Genomic DNA, 26,336 nt, shown 5'->3' on the forward strand with positions numbered 1-26,336 from the left:
AGTAGAGGTAGTCTGTGCTTAAAATTTAGTGTCATAATAGATCATACCAAAACATGGCTGCTTAATGTTTAGAGAAAAATGAATAAGGATAGCGACACTTTAGTACAGAGCTCCTATTAAAATAAGCCCGACATCTAATTTTAGGGGCAAAGTTTAATAACAAGTAGTATTATAATAATTATGTATGTATTAATATATGTATGTTTATTTGTATTAAGTATATGTGTAAGTTTATCAATATATAGTTTATATTCATATATAGTCTCGGTTACAAATTCATTTACTTTAAAAGACACTGCACCTACTTAATCTTTCTGGTTTAACCCATTGGTTGACTGGTAGAGAATGCCTTAAGGCATTAAGTCCGCCATTTGTACCTTCATGTATTGTGCAATAAAGATTAAATAAATAAATAAATATTATTCTATATCGATAAGCTCATTTAAAGATCATTTATTTAGATCGCTTTTTAGCGATAAGACCGCCTGTCGTCTGCCTCTACATTTAATTAATTGTTTTTTTCTTTGTATCTTTTTACTGAGGTTTGCCAATAAAGAGTATTCTATTCTATTCTATCGATACTTCTGTCATACACTAATGATTCCTCTAAGTCTTTTTAGTAAGTAAATAATTGAGTAAAATTTTACATCTCTTCCGAAATAAAGTAAACAATATACTCGTACATTTCTAAAAACGCGCTCGCGCTTCGCTTTCGTAAAAACTAGGGCCTACGCCAAATCTTGGGATAAGTTGTCAAGCGAACCCCAGGCTCCCATGAGCCGTGGCAATATGCCGGGACAACGCTAGGAAGAAGAATACATATATAAGCAAAGCTGGGGCCAAAATTGTCGATAATTCAGACTATCGATATAGAAACTCCCTATCTGTCATTAAATTTTATCTCTAAAATTCCCATGTCTTTTTTAATCACCCATGAGCTAATGACTAATCATTAAAATATCGAATTTATCGACATTATCTAGGTAAACGCATGTACAGAACAAGTCAGGTGCACACCAAGGCCGCATGGTGGTTGCATTTGAATTTTAAATGAGACATCCATACTATTGTTCGACTCATTAGTGTCATATACTAAGTAACGAGCATATTTAGGCAAGATATTTGCATAATAAACAACGACTTGCAGATGTTAGGGTTAGAACAAATAAAACCGGCCAAGAGCATGTCGGGCCACGCTCAGTGTAGGGTTCCGTAGTTACTCTTCCGTCACAATAAGCTAAACTGAAGCTTAAAGTATAGTAAATTGTTATCCAACGGATGAAACGGTACCTTTCACGCGAGTTAAACAAATAGGCAAATTTGCATAATCAGTACCTAATTAAAGTAGGTAAGTCTTTTTACTATGAAGGGGAAACTTTTTGCGATAACTCAAAAACAGCTAAGCTGATCATGTCCGCTATAGTTTTCATTTAATGTCTTTCTCAAGCTCTACTTCCACGATTTTTTTCATATTTTTTGGACCTATGGTTCAAAAGTTAGAGGGGGGGGACACATTTTTTTTTTCTTTCCGAGCGATTATCTCCGAATATATACACTTTATCAAAAAATGTTTGTTGAAGACCGCTATTAGTTTTGAAAGACCTTTCCAACGATACCCCACACTGTAGGGTTGAAGAAAAAAAAAAATCACCCCCACTTTACGTGTAGGGGAGGTACCCTCAAAAAAAAAAAATTTTTAGATTTTATTGTACGACTTTGTCGGCTTTATTGATTTATATATTCATGCCAAATTTCAGCTTTCTAGCATTAACGACCACGAAGCAAAGCCTCGGACAGACAGACAGACAGACGGACATGGCGAAACTATAAGGGTTCCTAGTTGACTACGGAACCCTAAAAATTGCAACATTAAGTAACATAAAGGGAATTCTATATTCGGTTTAAGAGTAAACGACACTCATACTGAACAGAATAATGAACTTTGAACGGTCAAAAGATCAATGGAGACGTGGCAGCGGTGGTAAGCTTTCGGTATTATGCCGTGGCCATTTTTACCAGTATACAAAGTGTCATAACAACCGGTGTACCGGTTACGAAGAAATTAACAAATCGTTTTTTTTTTTTACTTTGGAGCAACCTGTTTGTGTTAGTTTAGTAGCTCCTGAGGTAATACATCCTCACAGAATAGTATGAAACCTTCTTCGACCTTTTTGTTTATTTATTTATTTATGACACTAATAAGATTCTGACTTTTGACAAATATCATCAATGCCGAACATTTTCGAACAAATTCTCAAAAACACTGCCAATGATTAATTTTGTTGTCGATTACAGTATGTTTCTTTTTTGTCGATTATTGAAAAAAAACTTTTGTTTGAAAATGATTACTTTTTTAATTTTTGAAAAAAAGCATTCCTGAGAAGTGGGATTGGGCACCTACGTGGTATTTCTGGGTTTGTCTTGCTACACTGATAAAAAAATTAACTTGAGAGAAATCAAGAGAAAAACATTCGAAACCAAGAATACCATTTTAAATAATGTTCTTGAGTCATGAGAATTAATTCTTGACCCATGAAAAATTTACTCACATCAAGATTAATTTCATGGCTCAAGAATTGATTCTCTTGACTCAAGAATATCATTTTCTTCAAAATTATATTCTTTAATGAAGTAAAAAAAATATCAGTGTAAGTACACTGTATATCGATGTATAGGATAAGTTATTGCTATTAGAATAAAGCAGAATATCGTATTGCCACGATATCCCGGTTCGCATCGTTAGGAACGACGTGCGAAGGTCGAGAGGAATACGTGATATCGAAACTTTATTGCGACTGTCATAAACTGGGGCGTCATTTCTTACGAGTATACACCGCTTTCAGGGGGCCGTTCTGTCTAATGGAACTCTATGGAACAGTACCCCTAGTGTAAATATTTTCGACAGCGAAACGTGACGTACGCGTTTGCGTTAAGTGTCATTTTGTATGAGATTTTTGACTTTCCAAAACGTCCCGCTTGGCGCGCTGTTCAAAAACCCATACAAAATGAGACTTAACGCAAACGCGTACGTCACGTCTCGCTATCGACTAAATTTACACTAGGGGTACTGTACATTTACCACCGTATTTATAAAACTTAGTAAACCTTCGTTATTAGGCTTGTGTAGTACATGTACTAAAGTCAAAAAGACGCAATTCCCTCCGCTGTTTTAGACCGAACTATTCCCTGCTCTTAGTACATTTGAGTACACTACACGCGAAACAGGATGGGAGCTAGGAATAAAATGATACTTTCATTTTTTTAACAAACACATAGTCAAAGTGATGGATAAGAACAAACGATCATCAGGGACTTGTTAGACTTTACAGGTCTTCGCAGTTAATGAATAACTCCATTAATTTTATGTTTTGGGTAATAGATAATTTGAATTCACTTTCGGCTTTGATGGATCGATTTTACTGCTTTGCTATTTCTAAAAATAATTCTTAAACATTAATTATAGTTAAGTAATTCTTAATATTATGTAGTTGATATCAAAAATACCTATATGTAGGATGTAGGCAAGTACCTAAGAAAAAACCTATATATCAAAACCGTACACTGTTTAAGAGCAGCCTGTAGACAATCAGTACCTTTAAAACTACGATTTAATACATTATATGCCATATAACCCTCGACACAACCAAAGCGCTATCCATTTCAGTACATAAAAACTAAAGTGACCTAAGTCCATCCCGTACACACAATAACTACTCCTAACTACGAAGCACTTAAAGCCTAAAATTACATAAAACTCTTGAAGTTCTGGATACATATTTACTGAAGCTACATAAGGAGTGAGTGACGGTAAGCGTTCTTTACAAAGGTCAGACGCGTCCAGGGTACTTCTAAAAGGCCAGTTGGAATCGAAAGTTAATGCCAGAATTGTGCTTATAAAACAAGATGGCTGAAAAAGAACTGAAACAGGAAAAGAAATAAAATTAAACAGTATTTTTTTTTAATGTAAATGAAAAAAAAATAAAGGAATAATTTTAATCGACTTCAAAAAAGAGGAGGTTGTCATTTCGACCGTATGTTTATTTTTCTATGTTTATTAGATTGTTTTTTTTTTATGATGATTTGGAATATTTTTAAGACATACGTTTTATAGAAGATTCCAGATGTTTATAGAGTTTTTTCCTTCACCTAGTTTTTAACTTTAGGTATTTAAACTACATTTAGGTAATTGTGAAAATATTTTTAGACTAATCATTGTCAAGTAAGAGATCTTACTAAGGTTGTCGGTATCGCCGACTTTGCAGCAAGTCGAATGGGTTCCTTAATTTATATTCCTATGTTAATGAATCTGTTTCATCACTTTTACCCTTTGAATATTATTTGATTTCTGCTAAATAATTAACATAAATTGCAATTTCGAATAGGCACCTAACCAATTATATAATAAATTTGAAATATCAGCAATACAATACAAGTTCATTCATCTCTCATCAATTCACTCGATTCAGACAAATCACGTACCTTAGGGCAAACGGCTATATAATAAACAATTTAAATCGATTGTTCCCATTATCGATACCTACCGTTTTCCGAAAGGCATATAATCTTCATCTCATACTTCTAAAAAGATCTTAAGTACCTTGCTTATGTTTAAACTGTTACGACGTTTGGAACGATAACGTGGGGCCGTTCGAATGGCATTGAAGTAAATACCATACTATCGGCTTCTAATTTCTTCCCTATAAATCAGTATATAATAGCCTAAACTATTGTTTATTGTGCTAGTTACCTTGGGATCGCACGATGTTAGCTACTTTTGAATTGTTTTGATATATTTTGATATATTTGCTTGAAGATTATATAAGTGGATACCATCATAATGGTAGGTGAAGGCTAGCGACTCAATCCTAGCATCTTTTTGTTTAGGTAAAATTTGAGTCTTAGCTCAGATTAAACGTCAAAACTGTACCGTTGTTTAATTCTACTCGTATGTACGTTGTATATGTTTAAAAATCTTTAAATTATTGTACATGGTGTAATAAATTAAAATTGAAGTTTTCATGGCATTCAGGGAGCGAGAGAGTGATCAATAATAATAAGTATCTACATAGTTTACGAGCACTAGCAACAACAATACAACAGCAATAGCAACACAGCAACAGTCTCGTAGGTTTGTGTCACCCACGTGACTTGTGTTTCGGAGTTAGGTTTGGTTATGACTCAAGTAGGTACTTTAAGTCCTCTGCTTGTAAGTCTGGACACAGTTTTATCAGAGTCTCAGAATCATTTAGTTGAAACTTGAGTTCTTATGAACTTGTTAGAGACCTGAGTCATTTGTAAAGAAGAGAACTCTCAAATTATGTACAAAAGTTTTTTCTTCACATGAAAATTATGGATTAGGTCATTGTTAATATAGATAAAACTAACTGAGTCCTTTCAAGTTGCGCTTAAAAATGCAATAAAGGACTGAACTAGTGACTTAAAAGAAACTGAGGTTTTTTAAGCTCAGTCGCGTAAAAACGCGCCGCGTTCTTCAAATATAGACTTAAAAGATTCGAGTTTCTACCATGACTACTCGTAGTGTATCTGGCTAAGTAGATTGCACCTTATCGACGCGAGTAAGTCCTGTTACCTCTGTATTCTAAGGACTTAAAGTCGTAAAACAAAGCAGCTTTAAAGGATTTGTTACCTGTCAGGAAGCCGAGGAGCTAGCCGCTGCATCAGCCACGCCTGCGACAGCGCTGGCGGAACCAGCCCCGTGCCCAGCGCGGCCAGCGTCGCGATCATCTGCTGCAGCTGGAAACGGAAAACATGGTCAGACTAATTTATCAACAACGTATTTATTCGAGAGATGTCACTGCTGGCAGGGCCGATTTTGCCTAGTCCCACAAGGCCCGGGCCTTGGAGCCTAGGCAACCTTGCAATGGTTTTGAGATGGAGAAGGCCCCCACCTAAATTCTAAATGCCACACAAAGTGCCTAGGGGCCCTAGGTCGCTAAATCCGGGCCTAACTGTTGGCCTCTCAAACACCGTGAAGCAGTGGAGTCTGGCCTTGAAGTAGCGTAGAATCAAAAGAAGACTACGTTAGACTGTGCTGGCGTATTCCTAGGCCAAATAATAGGCATCGCCATACAGCGGGGAAATGTAGCAGGCCTCATGGGTACTCTTCTGCTGGGGACCTAGGGAACTTTTCTGAGGCGGGTATTTATATATACTTATTTTTAATTATAATTTAGTTGTTCATACTCAATTGTATTGTATTTTATATGTCGTACCTACCTTAACTATTAAAAGACGTCATAAATCAAGTTGCACCCCGAACTGTTTTTAAACTTATTGGAATTTTAATAATAATAATAAAATTCTTTATTGCACACTACATAAAAAACAGATACAGAAATTGATAAAATATACACATTGGTAGCTAACAACAAGCGGACTTATTTTATTTTATTTTATTAGTTTTTAGTTTTAATTTCGTTTTATATAATTACGTGCATATTTACGTGCTCTAGAATAATTCAGGTTACAGTAATTCCCCTACCCACGACGACCGCTAATAATCCGAAATAATTGACCGTTAAACATTCATCCATTGTCAATACTAATGACACGGCCAAAATGACTATTCTGTGGTTTAGGTGTGACTAGTGAAACAGAAACCAAATTGACGAAAAGGTTCGCCTCATTATTGTAAGTATTTTGCAAGAACGACGACGACACCAGATCACGCAGTCCTCCCCAAAACGACGGCGAATGACCGCCCCACACGGTGGGGCGCAAATGGACACAGTCTCCAAAGCAGCGGCGGTATTATGGTCGCCTTTTTATCACTTGTCATGTCATGCGTCACTTTCGCACTTAAATACTTGTTAGAACGTGACAGGCATGGTGACAGATGATAAAACACCGACCATCTTAGCCCTACAGGGATGCGGAAGAGACCTCTCACACCCTCACCCAAGGAAGGGTGTCGAATTACGGCCCGCCTGATGGTATTGTGGGTACTCAGACAACGATACTTATATATAAGTAGTAGTAAAACTCTTTATTGTACAGAAATGAAAACAAAACAGGAAATAAAACACGAACACAACAAATACAAAGGCGAACTTATCCCCTTAAGGGATCTCTTCCAGTTAACCTTTGAGCAATTGAGGGAGAATTGGAGACGGTAGACATCCGTACTGTACAAAGTGGCGCAAAAAAAATAATAATTAGAAAAGGTATTTATTTCAACCTACAATATACATGCAATGGTATATGACCTACAACAAATATATACACATATATACAACTAAATACATAAGTATATATTCTATAATATATATTACATATATACAAAAACTAAAATACCGCACACATCCTTTAAATTAAGTTTCGTCCCAAAGCCATAACTTTTTTAAATTTTAGATGGACACTATCGAAGAGAAGATAGTAAAGAATTCCATAATTTGACAGAGTAAACCGTGAAGGACTTGCCATAGGATCGATGTTCGTGAGGTGGGATACATAGCGAGAGATTCGCGCTGGAGCGGAGTCGGTGCCCGCTGCCGTCTGCTAAGAATTTAAAACTTTCCGACAGGTAAGTAGGGGAAGAAGGAGAAAATAGGGAATTTAAAAGAAATAAATTAAATTAAAGAGAAGGGAAAGTATATGGATGTCCCTACGGCGACGGATGGGTAGCCACTTGAGCTGGGAGCGGAAAGACTAAATGTGGTCAAATTCTCGTAACCCAAAAATATATCTGATATACACATTTTGCAGACGTTGAAGCTTATCCAGCAGTTCCTCAATGAGATCTAGCACGGCGATATCTGCATAATCCAGAAGTGGAATCAAAAGAGAACGTGCTAGCATTACTTTTGTGTGAATAGGGAAGAAGCTTTGGAAACGACGAAGCGAGTGCAGGAAAGCCAAGAGTCTCCTACTGGTTTCAGTCACATGGGGAGCCCAGGACATGGTCTGATCAATGACTATGCCTAAATTCCGGACGGTAGGCGATAAAGGAATGTGAGTTCCATCGAAGATGATTTCAGGCGTTGTCACTTCAGACAACTTGGAGATGAAGTGAGGGTATATAATATACAAATACTTAAATACATAGAAAACATCCATGACTCAGGAACAAATATCTGTGCTCATCACACAAGTAAAATGCTCTTAGCGGGATTTTAACCCAGGACGATCGGCTTCATAGGCAGGGTCACTATCCACTAGGCCGGACCGGTAGTAAAATGCAAAAAAAAATGGAAGCATGAGATATGAAAAGTTTATTTTTAGACCTGTGTTTCTGTATCCATATTTAGATGCACATTATGTTATTGACAACCTTTTCCTTGTGACATTACTTAATATTCAGCATATTAATGGAAACTTTCCTTAAAACAACACTCAATTCGTGATCCAACATGTAATGTAAGCAAAACCTAATATTGAACTTTTTCACCATATTTACAATTTACAGTTTCCAATACGATTTGTTCGTGAAGCTTCAATTCTCATCTCGTGTCTCTTGGGGTACCTTTGTTTGCGCTTGTTTTTCTGTTTCTAATAATATATGTATGTGTTATTGGACATCATACGGGAAAAATATAAACAAAGTATTGTATGGGTGATATTTTTTTTTGCTGTAACTCTACATCTGAACGTCAAGCAATTAATCAAACCCGTTAATGTTTAGGTAATAATGAGCAACTTTTATAAACGCTATTATACGCTTTAATATACGCTAATAAAAAAATTACTCTCCCATAGAAAATTACAACATCAGTGCCCCTAGTGTAAATTTATTCGATAGCGAAACGTGACGGACGCGTTTGCGTTAAGTATCATTTTGTATGAGATTTAGTAACAGCGCGTCAAGCGGGACGTTTTGGAAACTCGAAATCCCATACAAAATGAGACTTAACGCAAACGCGTGCGTCACGTTTCACTATCGAATAAATGTACACTAGGGGAACAGATCAGTAAAATGTATGAAACTGCCAAATTTTTTTCGCGATTTCAAGGTTGGTCCCATAGTAAACGTTGCTCAATATGACCTAAACATTAACGGGTTTACGTAATTGCTTTACGTTCAGTACCCCTAGTGTAAATATTTTCGACAGCGAAACGTGACGTACGCGTTTGCGTTAAGTGTCATTTTGTATAAGATTTTTGATTTTCCAAGACGTCCCGCTTGGCGCGCTGTTCAAAAACCCATACAAAATGAGACTTAACGCAAACGCGTACGTCACGTTTCGCTATCGACTAAATTTACACTAGGGGTACAGATACACACTGTATAAGTATTTCTATGAAAAACATTCAAAAGTATATTGATAATATATATATTAGAGAATAAGAGAAGGAAGGAAGAATATATATAATAGAGGTAGAGAATGCCTCATGGCATTAAGTCCGCCTTTTTTACTATAAGGTTTTCTTTTGTGCAATAAAGATTAAATAAATAAATAAATTTATTTGATAGAAGACACAAATACAAGCGTGACAGAGTGGTCAGAAACAAGACAATGATTAAAAAGACAAAATAATTTTGACCCACTTACTTATATACCTAACAAAACCTAGTCAATATAAACTTATAAAATATTTAAACTTCATACACACTTTTAATTTTATTTTTATAAACAAAAAAAAGTTTAGGTATTACCTACCTATGTCTAATAAATACTTTATTTGTCCCTTTAACACTTTTATTTTTTTAGGCAAGCACTTTTGATATTTTCCAATATTACTTAGAGCCTTTAAAAGTATGTCGAGATTTTATTTTGAAATCATTAGGTACTTATTATAAGCCACAGCCAAAATGGCTAAAGTAATTGAATATATACCTATATATATTAATTGTACTTACAATAACAGTATACATAATTTGATATATAGAGTGGTGTTAACTAGCTTAAATCTAAAATAGGCCCTTGAGGCATTGTACCAAGGATATTGGCGGCATTTCCTCGTTGTATCGCAATACTGATACGTTGTGCGAGGAAGCCGCCAGCTCTCCGATCACCAGTTAAGTCAACCAGACGCTTCGCGATTTCTGCAAAAAACTTTGTTCGCGCTGGGACCCCATGGACCTAGTTTCAATGCCAAATGGATATATTTATTATTTGTAGATATATTAATTATACATTATTATCACTAACACCAATTTTTCGAAAGATAACTTTAGAGAAAATAAATAAAGTAACGTATATACCTCGTCTGCTTTCGTCATCAAAAACTGCAATCCTTACTCAAATAATCCAAAACAACACAAAAAACTCAAACAATGTCCCACTAAAACTAAAAAAACAATGAAATATTAAATGAACTCTGAAATTGTTCTCGTTCGAATATCATTCGACGAATGCTTAAACCAAACTAACGGCACGTCAAAGGTACAACATTAGTTTTATCGTGTATTTTTCCCATTTAAACCGCAATTGTGTCATTTTGAGGTAAAACTATTTGTTTTTCATGTATACGTAGCAGTGTGTTTTCCTTAAAATTATCCTGTCACAAAATTGTCTTATTGAGGTCAAAGAGTCAGTAATTTCATGAATATGGACCTAGTTGGTGAATTAAAACCAACCTATTTTTAAACGTAGGTTTGACTAGGTAATTTTCATTTCTTTTAAACTATCTCAATGTTAAGGTGCTCTCCGCGGTTTTCATCGATTTTTGACAAGTTTTGAATAATGATGATCCCTTCCGGCCGATTTCGACTATGGCGACCACTTCGACTCCTAGTTAGCTCGGCGCTCATGCGCCCGAAGATGGCTGACGTAGCCGATATTCGAGGTGAACCCCCGTGCACATTGAGGGCACGTGAGGACACCAGCCACGTAGTGGTAGTGAATGGACGCAGGCTGGCGCGTTTTCAGCTCATCGCGTTTAGCGTCGAGGTCAGCTTTACTTTGCTCCTCGAAATCGCGCACATTGCCCTGCACCAGCCTGCGCCACTCAGGACGGCACATCGTCAAACCTTCCCACTGAGAGAAAAGAAAAACACATTTTTCGTTACACGATTGCTGTGAAGGATTTTACATGTACGCCGTACAATGACTGGCGTGTTTTCAAGTTTACCATAATTTACCTAAACAACATCCTGTTAGATTTTATTTCGTCATTTATCCTGTGTTATTTCCTCCTAAGACACAAGATGACTGGATCACAATTCTATGATAGCTTAAAACAATACGCGCTACGCTAATTGCGCGGGAAATGCGCAACTGATCAAATAACTACGTCACAAAACCTTGCCATAAAATATTAAAGAATGCTTGTTTGACGTATGAGAAGACCAGTAGGGCTAAGATGGTCGGCTCTTTATCATTTGTCACCATGTCTGTCACGTTCTAGTTCTAACAAGTATGTAAGACTGTAAGCGCGAAAGTGACAGGCATAGTGACAAGCGATAAAAATGGAACCATGCTGCCACAATATGTAATTTTTTTGGATAATGAGCAAATTTGATATATTTGTAACAAACATTGCGGCAGATGTGAAGTGAATATTTGTTAATAGTTTTTTGTTTTCATATCAAAGCTGAGGTAGGAGACAAAGTTTCTAGCCGTGCCTGACTGTGGAATAGCCTTTAATCATTGCGTTCTTGTCTGCATCCAGGTATTGCAGAACTTTAGTTGAAGCAGCGACCGGGCACTTCACAAGAGCCAAGTTATTCAAAGAACCATAAAAAGTTGCTATAGCCTGCAGACTCTGCGCCTGCAGCTGCATCTGGAGCAGGTGCTGCAGCAGTTGAGGACGAGCGGCGGCTGGAATCTCCGCGCCGGAGACGGAACTACTGTCTGACTCAGAGGCCGGACTCTTCATACAACCCTCCAAGTTTCCAGAAGCTTACCTGTGCAATAGCCTGCGGACTCTGCGCCTGCAGCTGCATCTGTAGCAGGTGTTGCAGCAGTTGTGGGGGAGCAGCGGCCGGACTCTTTGCGCCGGACACGGAACTACTGTCGGACTCGGAGGCCGGACTCTGGAACAAACAAACAGCGTTTTAAAAACCTAATTAGGTATCAAAACTGGCAATAAAGTGGGTTAAATGACGATTTAAGATCAAGGTGGAGAAGACCGTCTATCAAGTAAGATCATCTACAAGCTCTTTCATTACTTCTAATTCTTGCGTTTGTCAGATACTCCACTTACAGAAAGGTCGGTAGAGCAAAAGGAGTGAGCCTCTTTTTTTTCTGACTGTGTCTGAGCGACTGGTAATTCGAACTATTCCTTTCCTTGGAAGGAGTTATTCTAGAGCTTATTTACAATGTTTTAGCCCAGTCAACCAGGGTCTAAATTCAATGGTTTTCGAGTTATTCAAGTATTTAGTTTTTTTCGAAAAAAACGGCATCTTCCGACCTAAGAATGGCGATTGTAAAAAAAGTACAAGATTTAGGATGGTTACTTGTGATTTATGACCTTTTATTTCTAAAGTATTGATAATTTTTGACAAGATTTTTTATTTAAAGTAATTTTTTGTTTACTGGCTACAAGACGGGTGTATACAAATTAACTATTGTTTAATAATTGAGACAAATAACGGAATAAGTGTCAATAGAAACCGTGAAACAACAATAGCATCAATTAAATTACCCGATCGTTTCCAACCAATCAAAATGTCCTTAGTTCTGATCGTAATTAATTCTGATTTGCAGATTAAGGTCGTACTGGCTTCTGTCTGTCAAAGTCAGTTAAATCTTGAGATTTGGTGGTTATGAATCCTAATTGCTATTAGTAAGTAAATATTCTTTATTACACCAATAATAACCTTTTGCGTTTTTAGAAGAAAACACTCAGATACTCGTAATTACTTTATTTATAGCAAGTCATTTATTTTTGACACTCCTGCGGAGGAAGCATGGTTACATTTTATCACCTGTCACTGTCTGTCAATTTCGCACTTACATACTTGTTAGAACGTGACAGGCATGGTGACTGGCGATAAAATTTTGACCGTGCCACAGTGTGACAAGAAGCCTCATTTTTGGAGATGTTCTGTTGATGGTCAAAACCGGTAGCCTAGATCAAAACAATGCTACGACTAAAGCTCCCGATTGCCAAATATTACTAGTTTATGAGAAATAATTTTTTGAAAGTCAGGAAAAATGTACCCGGGTATTGACTAAAACTCAAAATACGCTGAGAACGATACCGATAATAAAAAAATAGTTCAAACAAAACTTTTAGAAATATCAAAATACTATGGAACGTAATAATCAGCACAGTGCTAACAGCATTCATATCGGTATTAGAAGCGAATTAGTCATTTTTGGTTTTTATTTTTTTTCTCGAAAAATCCACCATATTATTTTGTTATTTTTGTACAACGGAAAGCTACTTAGCTTTTCTATATGCTATAAATATTTCATTAACTAATTCCATGGACTATTGAAGTTATGGCATGTTTAAATGTATTGTTAGGGTTGTCACACAATATCCGGATATGAGAACAAGTTAGGTACCTACAAATTAGGTAGTGTAAGAAAGTAAAATATTTAATATTCCTCGACGGTTAAATTTACAAGTTTGGCTTCTAACAGTTCAAAATCGTCACAGGGTCTGTCGCAATCTTTTTCATCACTTGTTTCAGAGGCCGTACTCTGATTGGGTTCAAATAACGGTACTTTCATCAAGGCTAATGCGGCGGCAGGAAGTGGTTGTTTTCGTAATATCTTTCGCCTTTGATTTTGGCGTTGGGCAGAAACGATTGGATCTGAAGATACCAATGCCCTGTGAAAAAGATCAAACATAGTTTTGATCCTATCTGACTTACGGGTATGATATTCGCGATCATGTCGCCAAAATTTATTCCGGGATTCTGCCGCTTGCTCCGAGAGCATCCCTACTGGCACAGAAGAGTTTTCTATGATTGCGGCTCCGTGGACTAAGATTTTATGTACAGTCACAGTCATAGGGTGCCAGCGGTAGTGGTGCTCTTCCGCGTAATTGTAAGCAAGCTGCTTGCAGAAGTCAGCAAATTTGAGAGAGACGATTGGAAAGCTACTAGATAAATCGACTAATATTGTATATAGTCCGTCTAGCAGCCATTTCTCAACGCCGATAATGTCTGCAAAAACATGTCGGTACTTATCACATAACATAATACGGTACGTGCTGTGTTACCATCGTTTGTGGTGCCACAACTAAAACTCCTATTTTATTCCGAATATCTTCCTGTATTTTTTCTGCCCTTGTTTTAACGAGGCGGTATTCTTCCAAATTTTGCGCTATGCGCTACTGCTTCACTTCGTTTTTATAGCCTAACTTGCGTAAAGATTCCAAAATCCTAATACACGCGTGAAGGGATGCCATATTTGAATATTGTCTAACCTAATATAATATAATAAGATTAAATGTATTTATTTTCTTAAAAGTGTATTGATTTTTTTTACATACGTGACACTGGCGAAATTAAAATTTATAAAAATAATTATAAAACTCTTTCTATTTGACTCTCGTACTCGTAGCAATTTTGGTAAAATCGCGCTTATAGCATAATATACTCTTTAAATGTTAGAAAATTACTACAAATAATTACAATATAAAGAGTAATATATCATTATTGTGTATATATTCTGCAAACAATAAGGTAGGTAATCATTAGTAGCTATGTTTTATATCTGCGAAATGTAAAAAGTAAAAATGGCATATCACCACGAGTGTTTAAAGTGACGTTTCGAAATCTAAATGAGCTTAAAACAAGAATATTTTCGCAGTGGATTTTTATTGTATTGCTTTTATTATGTTTCTTGATACTATTAGAATACATTTTCATAACGCACAAAGGCATTTTTAATATTTTTTTTAATTTTCGTTACATTCGTGGCATCTCGCCAGTAGCTGGAGACGTACTAAACAAAATGAAGTTCCGGCACTTCATTGAGGGGCGGAAACATTTTGATAGAGATGCCGACTCTAGTACTATACCTCAATGATCATAAATACGCCAAAATAACAAATTGTATCCCATTAAAAAATAAATTGTTTTAACTTGTTAGTGCCAACCCTGAAACCGGGTAATCCGGATATAACTTAACTTTGTTGATAACTTTGATAGTCCACACAATACAATTCCCAAATTTTTACAGCTTGTAGGAGAAATAGAATGCTATTTTTATGTTTAGTAATCAGAAAATAATATCTAGTAGTTTCCGAGAAAAAAAATATAAATGTATATTAAAAAAATATTAATAACTTCGAAATGATTCACTTATTGCGTGTTTCAATTACTGGTCAGTGAAGTCTTTAAAAAGTTGTATTTGAGTTATTTAAAAATATTGACCTAAAGCTTATAATTTACCCGTTTTTTATATTTGTATAAAAACCCGGTTAAAAAGATGTTGATTTTCAATATTTTTTTATTCAAAAACTAGCAATATTTGGCAATCGGGAGCTTTAGTCGTAGCATTGTTTTGGTCTAGGCTACCGGTTTTGACCATCAACAGAACATCTCTAAAAATGAGGCTTCTTGTCACACTGTGCGTGCTTAGCCCGCAGACCAAAAGTATACAAACTTCTATCTATAAGTATAGATATGTAAAGTAGCTTACTTATACATACGACAAAAAACGGTGATTGCCATGCGATGGATTTTTATACTTATTAGAAAAAAAAATTAAGTATAAATAATAATATAATATTTTAAAAATATTTACCTACTCAAATTCTGGTTACGGAAATTGCCAATTCAACATTTTGCAAGGTAATTAAAAATGGCGATATCTGATTTTGTCCAGATTTCTATTTTTTTTGTAGGTTTACATTAATAGAGCCATGAGATATTAAAGAAAACAGGTAATATAAGTAAATATATGACGTTTCTATTTCGGAATATAGTAAGTCTATATTTTCGGTACCCACGCTTACGTTTTACCTATGGTTCACGAAATAACGAATGGAATTTTGTAAACATAGTGGAACATGTAGAAAACGCCCGGCTAATTAAGAGCCATGTTTTAGAACTCAAAAAGGCTAAACGGTACCGTTGCCAACATACAATAATATGACGTGCCTCATTCACCTTGCCGGCCCGCTAATCATGGCCACCTTGAATATTAACTAGCGCCTCTAACAGCAAGACTGTCAACTGACCGTTTTTAAACCTTATTACAATGGCAAAAGGTCTACCTGTGAACAGTTACGAAAGTTGCTGTTAAATGCTACTAGTGCATAACATTTGGTCAAATGAATTGGGGTCCAAAATAGGAAGGCTTAAGTGTTTTTGGGAGCATTTCATGGAAAGTAAAAGCGTAAGTTATTTCGTATAGGTAAAAAAGCGGCCAAGTGCGAGTCGGACTCGCCCATGAAGGGTTCCGTACCATTTATGACGTATTAAAAAAACTACTTACTAGATCTCGTTCAAACCAATTTTCGGTGGAAGTTTGCATAGTAATGTATATCATATATTTTTTTTAGATTTTTCATTCTGTTATTTTAGAAGTTACAGGGGGGGGGGACACACTTTTTTTCACTTTGGAAGTGTCTCTCGCGCAAACTATTTTAGAAAAAAATGATATTAGGAACCTAAATATCATTTTTGAAGACCTATCCATAGATACCCCACACGTATGGGTTTGATGAAAAAAGATTTTTTGAGTTTCAGTTCTAAGTATGGGGAACCCCCAAAATTTATTGTTTTTTTTTTCTATTTTTGTATAAAAATCGTAATGCGGTTCATAGATTACATCTACTTACCAAGTTTGAACAGTATAGCTCTTATAGTTTCGGAAAAAAGTGGCGGTGACAGAATCGGACAGACAGACGGACATGACGAATCTATAAGGGTTCCGTTTTTTGCCATTTGGCTACGGAACCCTAAAAACTTAAGTAAGTCACCTGTTGTATATAGTTGTGACGTGTTCGAATAGACATTTGTTTTGTTTGTGTGTGTCTTTTAAGCATGTATTAAGTTTTTTACATATATATTACTTTTGTTTCTGCGTTTTAAGACATTGATTATTTTTCAGAGCATTTTTTAAATCTTTTGCCGCCGGATACAATAACTTCTATATCTGAACATTTTAAGGTAAATCGCATTTGAACTGGACAAAGATAATTTGGCAGCGGTTTTGATAGCCCAGACGGTGCACGGGTTATTTTAAACAAGAAGAAGTCAAGAAGTGACACTTGTCATGTAAGGAAGCACATTAAAACTACATGTATAATTAAAGGTCTTGTTTTTTAAAAATATTATTTTCGGACTCGTCCGGAAAAAAATGCGATTTACGCCAAACGTTCGGGTTTTTTTGAATCTTTGTCCGGGTTTGGCGAAATTCGAGATGGCAGCCCTATGTTAGGTACTTATTAAAATGCTGATTGAATACTTCAGGAAATGCTGTACAAATATGATTGTTCCACTTTTTAGGGTTCCGTAGCCAAATGGCAAAAAACGGAACCCTTATAGATTCGTCATGTCCGTCTGTCTGTCCGTTTATGTCACAGCCACTTTTTTTTTATAGCAGCGTAATAATGACAGGGTTTTTAAAAGTGTTATTTATTTAATTACTTGTATAACGCCATCCACCGACCTGCACTCCTAAACCGCGAAAACCGAAATTCGCAAATTGCGGGGATCTTTCTCTTTTACTCTCACTAGGACTAAATTAGAGTGACAAAGAAAAATGCTCGCAATTGACTAACTCCGATTTTCGCGGTAGGCCCCCTGGTATCGTAGTAGACATTCGGAACACGTCTGCCGAAAGCACCCAGATCAGTGGGCCACATTGGCTACCGAACGGACACAGGGCCAGAGGCAGACCATAAGAGATAACGGGACCTCACCGCATTTTGCAGCAACTGGCAACCGTGGTGACTGGCGGAAGAGGGACACAAAATATGGCTATTAAAAATATATTATATCACCATCCATCGTAGGTAACCCTTGCACCTTTTGATCCGATAATATTCCATTGCTTGCGTTTAGTATTCCTGCCCCTGTCCCCTGCTCCTGTACAATCCTGGGTTCCTAAACTTATTGTATACTTTTTAAACATTATCATTATAATAATAAATTTATCGGCTATCTAAGTCCAAGATGGAATGTTTCCACGATAAAAGTGAAATCTCTCTGGTGTCGTATCGCGACAATGAAACAATGCAAACTGGAGGCGTATTCTGACTTTTAAAATAAGCACTGGATGTGATATTACTGTCATTGCGTTACTCTCGCACCAATATCTAGGTGTAAACAAAATGCAATGAGATTAGATAAGGTCAGATTATATTATAATAAGTATCAATATCATATTTAAAAAATCTAAATATGTCTGCTACCGTTTGGCGGCTAGCCAGATCGACAGTGGTTATTTTTGCAGACCTGACATTATCCCACTACTGAAACCATTTTCGGCCCTAAAATGTGTACTTACATAAAAATAAAACACAGTTGCACATAGATCCAAAAATTGACATAAAAAAGAGTTCACAATTGCAATTGGAGCAAAAAAAATACTTTACCAATTTTAAATATAGGTTTCCTCAAATTTGCATTTGAATTGTTTTGATCGTATATATTCAATAGAATTATTATGATTATGACATTTATGACGACGCACAACACCGATTTTTAATAAATTTAACTAAATTTTCAAGTTATAATTTATAATCGTAAACGTCTATTCAACGTCACAGTTCATTCAAGCCAATTATTTAGACACACTGCCAACCGACTTTGTCAAAAATTATTGTGCGTTAAAAAAACTATTCTAAATTCAAACGGCCCATTAACCGGTTCCCACGACCGCCATCTTGCGCGTCCTCGGCCGCCATTGGCCGAGGCCGTTTAGAATTAGAATGTGTACCCTACCATTTGGAGACCGGTAAATTATGTGGCTGGTTTTTGTTCCAAGTTCAAATAACAGCTGGCGGACGGACGTTAGAAAATGGCGAAGTAAGTTTATTTTTTCGATAATTGATGGGTGATTACTGATTATTTATTATAAAATATATTAAACATGTTTAAGAGCAATTTATATATTGTCAAATAATAATAAATTATACGCGATATTGTTTATATGGTTACACTTCATAAAATTGTGTATAGTGGTCTCGACAGGAACCTCATGGATTATGTTTCAATAAAAGAACACGGAATCTAGAATTGTTTGCCTTGCCTATGGTTCCTAATAATAATGTATCCAATAATGCCTGTCTTTAGAATGTGTCGTTTATATAATTAAATATTGATTTAGATATTTTGAACGTTTCTTTACCTAAGTTCAAAATGTTTTGCTGTCCCAAAATTGTAAGTAAATACTTATTATATTACACTAGTTTACAAAGTTTTTGTCCTTTGAATGAAACGTTTTTTTTTCTTAACTATCGAGGTGCACCGAGTTTCAGAAAAATTATAAAAAAAATCTAACACGTCATGTTTCCAAGATATTTATTATTTTTGATAATTTTTTACAAAAAAGAATGCTTACAAAAATATCAAACAAAAAATTTAAAGTGAATTATCTTAGCTTTTTTCTTGTATTTATTCGTGTCTGTATCTCTAATAACAGACCAGCAATAATCAGCTAACATGGCCTGGTCCCAGTATCCTTGATTATTTTGCTCAAAAAATTTCAAATCCTGATGAAAACGCTCTCCATGTTCATCGCTGACTTGTCCGAGGTTCGCAGGGAAGAAATCGAGGTGCGAGTGAAGGAAATGAATTATTAGAGACATGCTGACACCCATTCATTGAAAATTATGTAATAAATCAGCAACTAACTGTTGGTAATTTTCATTTTTTTGTTGCCTAAAAATTCTTGAATAACAAGTCGTAGTGATTTCCAAGCAGATCTCTCAATATCAGAAAGGCTGTTTTCAAATACCCCATCTTTTAAGAGTGTTGATTTGCGGTCCGATAAAAACACCTTCTTTCAGTTTAGCCTGAGAAAGATTGGGAAAATAGAGCATAAATGCTTAAAAGCTACACTAGTTTTATCTAGTTTGATTCCGTTATGGGATATCCTTTTTTAGGTATTATAAATTCACCACAAACATAAAAAAAAACGATCAGATAATGTACTTTACACAACCTTTTTGACATTTTTAAAACAAATATTTATTTAACTGAACACTGCACAGCATCAAAATTTTAAAATAAAATCGAAACCAACTTATGAGTAGTTTGAAAATAAAATGTTATAAGAACTTGATTTATAGACGTGATAGAAATAAAACAAATATATGTTTGCGTTTAGTTATTACTACTAAATACATTGATATGGAATTCATTGAAAGGACATAACTTTTATTTTAATTTGTAAACTAGTGTTATCGTACTAAGAGTTTATTATGTTTTACTGTATTCTTTTATTACCTTTATTAACAGAAGATTTTATAGTGATAATAAGTACTTAGCTTAATAATTGTTCCGTGGTGTGGGTAGTGTATGGAATATTTTAAAATGTTGTTTGCCTGCATTGTCTTATTGTGCCTATCAAAATAAAATAAAATAAAATAATTGTTTCAATAGAGTTTTGAAGCATTTTACCTTAATTAAATGACCTTGATATACATATTTGAATCTTCATTATTAAAATTAAAGCAGTCATAAAATATTATATACCTATCATCAGTTAGTTATACCTATTTAATTTGATCTGCCTCGGAATTTATAAATCTTACTTAATTTAACTCAAGGCTATAATTAATTCTAGGTAATTCCTATACCTAGAATATCATAGGTATAATATTTATTTGCTAGTCAAACTGGTTGTTTGTTAGGGAAACAAAATGGCCGCTTGATTATTGACAGGAAAACATTCATGTATTAATTAAAATATTCTAAATGACTAGCGATCGACATTATAATGTGATAATTAACTGTTCGTGCTTCTACAATCTACATTTTGCAAAGCCGAATATATAAAAAGGTGGATACAGGTATTTACAGTTTATTGAGCAGATTAAGAAATGTTTTTGACTTGGGTATATCGGGCGTGGCCTATAACATGCGGCCAGTATTTTTGGAACTTTTGCGCCGGGTACGTGTCGTCTTGGGGATTAACGGGGAATCGTAGGTAGTTTTAGGTTTTTGGACAAAGCTTATTGCGGATTTTATGTTGTACCTACATTAATGACGAAGCCTGTGGCGGATTTTCACTTATGTAAATTGGACGAAGTTTGTTGCGGATTCTGTTTTGTATCTATGCTTTTGACGAAGCCTGCGCTGTGGATGATTTCTCTACTAATCTAAAAATAAGAGATTGACATCGACTTTGTATTACTGATGACACTACATTGAAGGTAAGTTATTTTGTATAATAAATAGGAAGTCTAAACACTTCATCATTTTTAAAAGTAGCTGAACAAATGTTGGTTAGTTTGAGAAGTACAGCCAACATTTAAATTTTTTGCTCGTGTTACAGCCTACACCCGGTATATCTATGTATTATATATGTAAGTGCTCATATTTAAAAAAATTATGTAGTAAAAAAACGTATAAACGGTACAATTAAATATTAAAATATTTAAAGAAATTTTATGAATATTAACAACATAATATATCTGAATAAGATTAGAAATAAACAAAATAATAATTAGAGGTTTCTTCGGAATATGACGGTACTGTTTAGGAGTTGAATAATTATTTTCAATTGGTGTCATATATAGTTTAACCATTTTTTTTACTTAATCTAAAATTGAACTTTAGTACATTACGATACAAGTGAGAAAAATAGAAAATTGGTAACGGTTGGCGTTAAATTAAAACACGACAAGCGTCAAGCGGACCCCAGGCTCCCATGAGCCGTGGCAAATGCCGGGACAACGCGAGGAAGAAGAAGATTTAAAACGCCATTTTCATAATAAAAACCAAAAATTAAAAATTAAAAATAATGTTCGTATGAACCTCAACGTATATTAGTTGACCGAGCGTTAGCGAAGGTCTTCGTTTCAGCTTGGACGAAAATGCTTTCGTAGGTCCGGATATTCGCCTCTACAGGTCGTATTTTTCAACCGAATTTTATGAAATTTTGTGAGCAGATTGAATAAAAGATCTATGGGGGTTCATGAGATGATACGAGTGGCTCTGTGAGATGTAAGTACATCTCACAGAGCCACTCGTATCAATACTTGATGTAGGTATTTAGATATGTTGTTACCTTATCTTTAATTATGTTAACTATTCTAATTGACGTATTTAGTACTCATATTTAAATTAATTTTATTCGAACTTTAGAACAGCGTTGACATTAACTTGTAACTAATTTATGTGCTTATTCATTACTCATCTAGTATTCTAGCCTAGGCAACCTAACTTGCGTCATACTGAGACCTAACACAGGAAATTAAAACAACTAATTAACAAATAGTTAAATGGTGAATAACAAGGTTTTTAGCTTGTTAGATATTTCCGTAAGTTGGATTTATCGGAAGCAAAAACTATTTTCCTTGTTAAATATTCCCTTTAATTATTTCTTATCAAATGCTAATTGATAACTAAAACATGCTTTATCGACTTTAAGTCCTAATATGGTAGTGGCAGTTATTTTATTTCGATTATTTATATAATTATATGAATTTAACGATCATAGGAATTCGCGAGCTGAGAAAATAGTGCAAAATAAATATAAAGGCTATAAAATTTATAAGATCTCCTTGATGTAAGTAACTAATTTAGATAATATAAATTAAATAAATACTAATAATTGTCTAAATTAAGCATCGAAAACAAATAAAATTTAATTATTATTTGAGTCTCCAGAAAAATCGACACCTGCATGAATAATGGAAAACTTACTTTATTAAAGATAAAAATTATGCTAGATCTAAGCTAAGTGAAATATTATTTTTGTTTTTAAGAGGGTTTTATTTATTTATTTGATAACGCCTGCCACGCGTATTCAATTACACTTTTTTTAAATATATATATATATATATATATATATATGAATTGACTTATTGAATTATATGTTTGCAAATGCCAATCTCATTAGCTCACTGCCCATGTAAATAATGTAAACGTAATGGAAGAGATCGCTTTTTAGCGATAAGACCGCCTGTTGTTTACCTCTTCTTTATGTGTTGTATTATTTATACTGTTTCTGTATTGAGGTGTGCAATAAAGTGTATTTGTATTCTATTGTATTGTATTGTTGTATATGTATAAGAAATATAAGTATGTATATTTATGTATGTATGTATTATGTATGTATGGTATGTTATTGTATTATATTTGGTTGTTGTTTTTAATGTAGCACCGCCCACAATCTCTCTGCTTTGCGTAAAGGTTGACTGGTAGAGAATGCCTCATGGCATTAAGTCCGCCTTTTATACTATAAGGTTTTCTTTTGTGCAATAAAGATTAAATAAATAAATAAATAGTTAGATAATAATAAGTTATTTCGTACGCCAAAATGCACATCATAGCTGTTCCTTAGAATACTGAGTTACCACCTATTTATGTACCTGTGATGAACGAATAAAGAATTCAATTGAAATTGAATTGAATTGACATTGTTTTAAAGAGCATGTCAGCGCTATTTTCAAAATGTTTTTATTTGTATTTAGAAAATTTGTTATTTCACTTACCCACCAAAAATGTTTTTATTTTATTTTATTGTGTTTAGTTTAACTTATAGATTTTTAGTTTAAGTCATACATGTACCTACGTTTTTTGTTATAAGTGTGCGCTCACCGCTAAAATGTATTTTGCATGAAAAATAAAGAAAAATTCTCATGTAAGTGAATATTTTTGTATTCTTATGAGAAATAAAGATCTTTAAACCTAAAATCATGAGGTAATCGGAAATGAATATTATAATAATATATATTACTGATACAATTGTTTACATGAAATTTAAATACATTTTAAACATAAATGAAACCCTGTTATTACTTTACATGTTTAAAAAAATTTTTGGGCATGGGTTAATTTATAGCTATGTAGTATTTATCTATAGCTAGGTAGTAGAGACCGGTTCATTAAGTGACCGTTTTCAATGCTCTAAAGTATATGTTATATTTCTTTGTGTTATCAGATATTGTGGTGAAGTAATCATATTCGTAGGAACGAGTATGTATTATATAATGTATAATATTTTATGAATGCGAAATATAGAACATTACGAGTATAATAAATTTCTTAAAAAAGTGATTTCCACAAAAGTGACAAGAAAATATAAAGCAGCCTTTTAAAAACGGAACTTACTTTGAGCCAAGATTAAATGCGAAACATAACAAACATTTTCCGACGTTAAAATCTCACTCCCTAGCAAAAAGCGCATTTTTTTCAAATATCACGGCACCGTACATCATAACTGCTTACCAACATGACAATCGGACAAAGAAAAACGTTCAAAAACAACAAACACCCAACTAACCATGAAATCTCATGTGTTTCATGTTCCGTTCCACGCAAAACTCAAAGCACAAAGCTTTCATTACGAGTATTTCCGCTTAAACAAAAACGAAACGCCAGCGTGAGAATAGTGTTCGAAAATTGAATTTGGAATGTTGTGTGTGAACGCGCGCGTTTTCTTTTTTTTTTTTTTTTTTTCGTGAGCGGCATAGATTAGTCAAGGCGTTTGTGCACTGAGCCTATTTGGTCGCACGTGGCGAAGGGGTGGGTCTCGAATTTTCCGAGGTTTCCACCCCTCCACGGACCGCCCCTATAGGCTTTTCTGTCCGGCCTATGCTGTTTAACCGATCGGCTAGGGGAACTATGGAGTCGGATTTATTTATTATTTATGTATATTTTTAACGCTATATTTTATTATGAATTAGGGTAGAGTTACCAACAGTGTTTTAAAAAGATCGTGTAAAAGTGGAGTTTGAGACATTTGCTAATTCTAAATCATCGTGATCTTAAATTAGCCTATATTGGAAAATATGCTTACCGTATCCTCGAAATAATTCGGCCATTATATTTATAACTTAGCTCAACTTTTGTATTTATGTATGTACCTTAACACTATTGTACATAAGCCAGGTTAAAATATAATAAAAACAAAATATATATAATAGGATAGGAGGTTATTATTAATTTCGAAATGATTTAGTTATTTATACTTAATACTTGTCTCACATGTGCTTACTACATTTAGTAATAATTACTAAAAATATTATAAAATAATTTAAAACATTACTATCGTCCACATGTCCACATTTTGACCATTCATGGTCATGCTCATATTTTACATAACATCTTTACATCCAGCTAACGCAAAAACTATTCCAACTCATTATGGAAGATGGCGTTAGAAAATTCAAAGAATCCCATAATAATTACATGCCACATAGTAATTACAAGCAAAAACTTCTCGCCTTATAAGGAAGTTTGAAGTGCATACATAAAAAGCATAAAATAAAAGCTATTATAGCAGAAAAGGGAATTATAGCCTTAAGCAGTAATTTGGAATAACGACTCGAAAACCCGACGGTATAAGAGTTACCTATAATACTTGTGAGTGAATTACATTTTCACGCACCAACCATTTTTAGAGTTCCGTTCCATGTTGAACCAAATATTTTTTTCCTTATTTACATATGATTATATATACAAAGAAGCACTAAGTATTTTTAAATGAAAGATTTTAAAACACCACTTTACCTTAAAAAATTGCAGAATTTTAACATTATTTCAATATTTATTATTTATTATTATTTCATTATTTATTATTCTTTTTAGCGATAAGACCGCCTGTTGTTGCTTAGTTTTTTTATGTTAATTGCTGTATAATCATGTTTTCATTGTGCACAATAAAGAATATTATTATTATTATTATTATTTGATTGTGTTTAGTTCAAAGTAGTCCTCTGCGAATTCGGTCAAAATTTAGTCTAAACAAGAGACACCTACATATATTTGTAGATATTGTAAACAAAGCTGTTATTAAGCTTAGAATAAATTTAAAAGTGGAAAAATTACTGTCTTGGGTGAGACTCAAGTGAGGTGAGGTGAGGTGAGGTGGGTGTCTCACCCAAGACAGTAATTTTTTCACTTTTAAACTTATTCTAAGCTTAATAGCATCATTCGCAGACGTTTCTGCTTGTTAAAAATTTATAAAGCTGTTATTATTATTTATTGCTGTCAAATAAAGCTATAACCTTGGTTTCGCAACGCTGTAATTACAGTAAATATGATTTTATTTTATTTATCGTGCCCTCAAAAATTAAAGTAAAAATCAATTTTTCAAATTTAAAAACTATATTTTCTAAAACGGTACATATGTAACAACCGTTAGCTCATATGCTATATCACTGTGAAACCGCTACGTCACAGAACCATCATTGAACTCCGGCGCACGCCCGACTGCCGACTACTGTGTAATTACAGAATATACCTTATTCTTTATAGTTTAGACGTGCAGGTGAAGACAAAACGTTAATGCATTCATTTACATTCCCTATTTTAATTGCGCGTAAAATTAGGTAAGTTTAGGAATTAT

General features: G+C 34.4%; 1 protein-coding gene across 2 annotated transcripts in view; it reads right to left on the reverse strand.

The window, feature by feature from the left end:
- Nucleotides 1-26,336, reverse strand: part of LOC133529521 (mushroom body large-type Kenyon cell-specific protein 1) — a 320,655-nt gene that overhangs the window by 30,473 nt on the left and 263,846 nt on the right. For both annotated transcript variants that reach the window (XM_061867252.1, XM_061867253.1), the window contains 2 exons: nt 11,807-11,935; nt 5,648-5,754 (listed from right to left, as the gene is read on the reverse strand). In XM_061867252.1, the coding sequence (XP_061723236.1) occupies nt 5,648-5,754; nt 11,807-11,935 (236 nt within the window). The remainder of the gene's footprint in view (nt 1-5,647; nt 5,755-11,806; nt 11,936-26,336) is intronic.

This window comes from Cydia pomonella, chromosome 21, assembly GCF_033807575.1.
Source record: "Cydia pomonella isolate Wapato2018A chromosome 21, ilCydPomo1, whole genome shotgun sequence".
Taxonomy (NCBI): domain Eukaryota; kingdom Metazoa; phylum Arthropoda; class Insecta; order Lepidoptera; family Tortricidae; genus Cydia; species Cydia pomonella.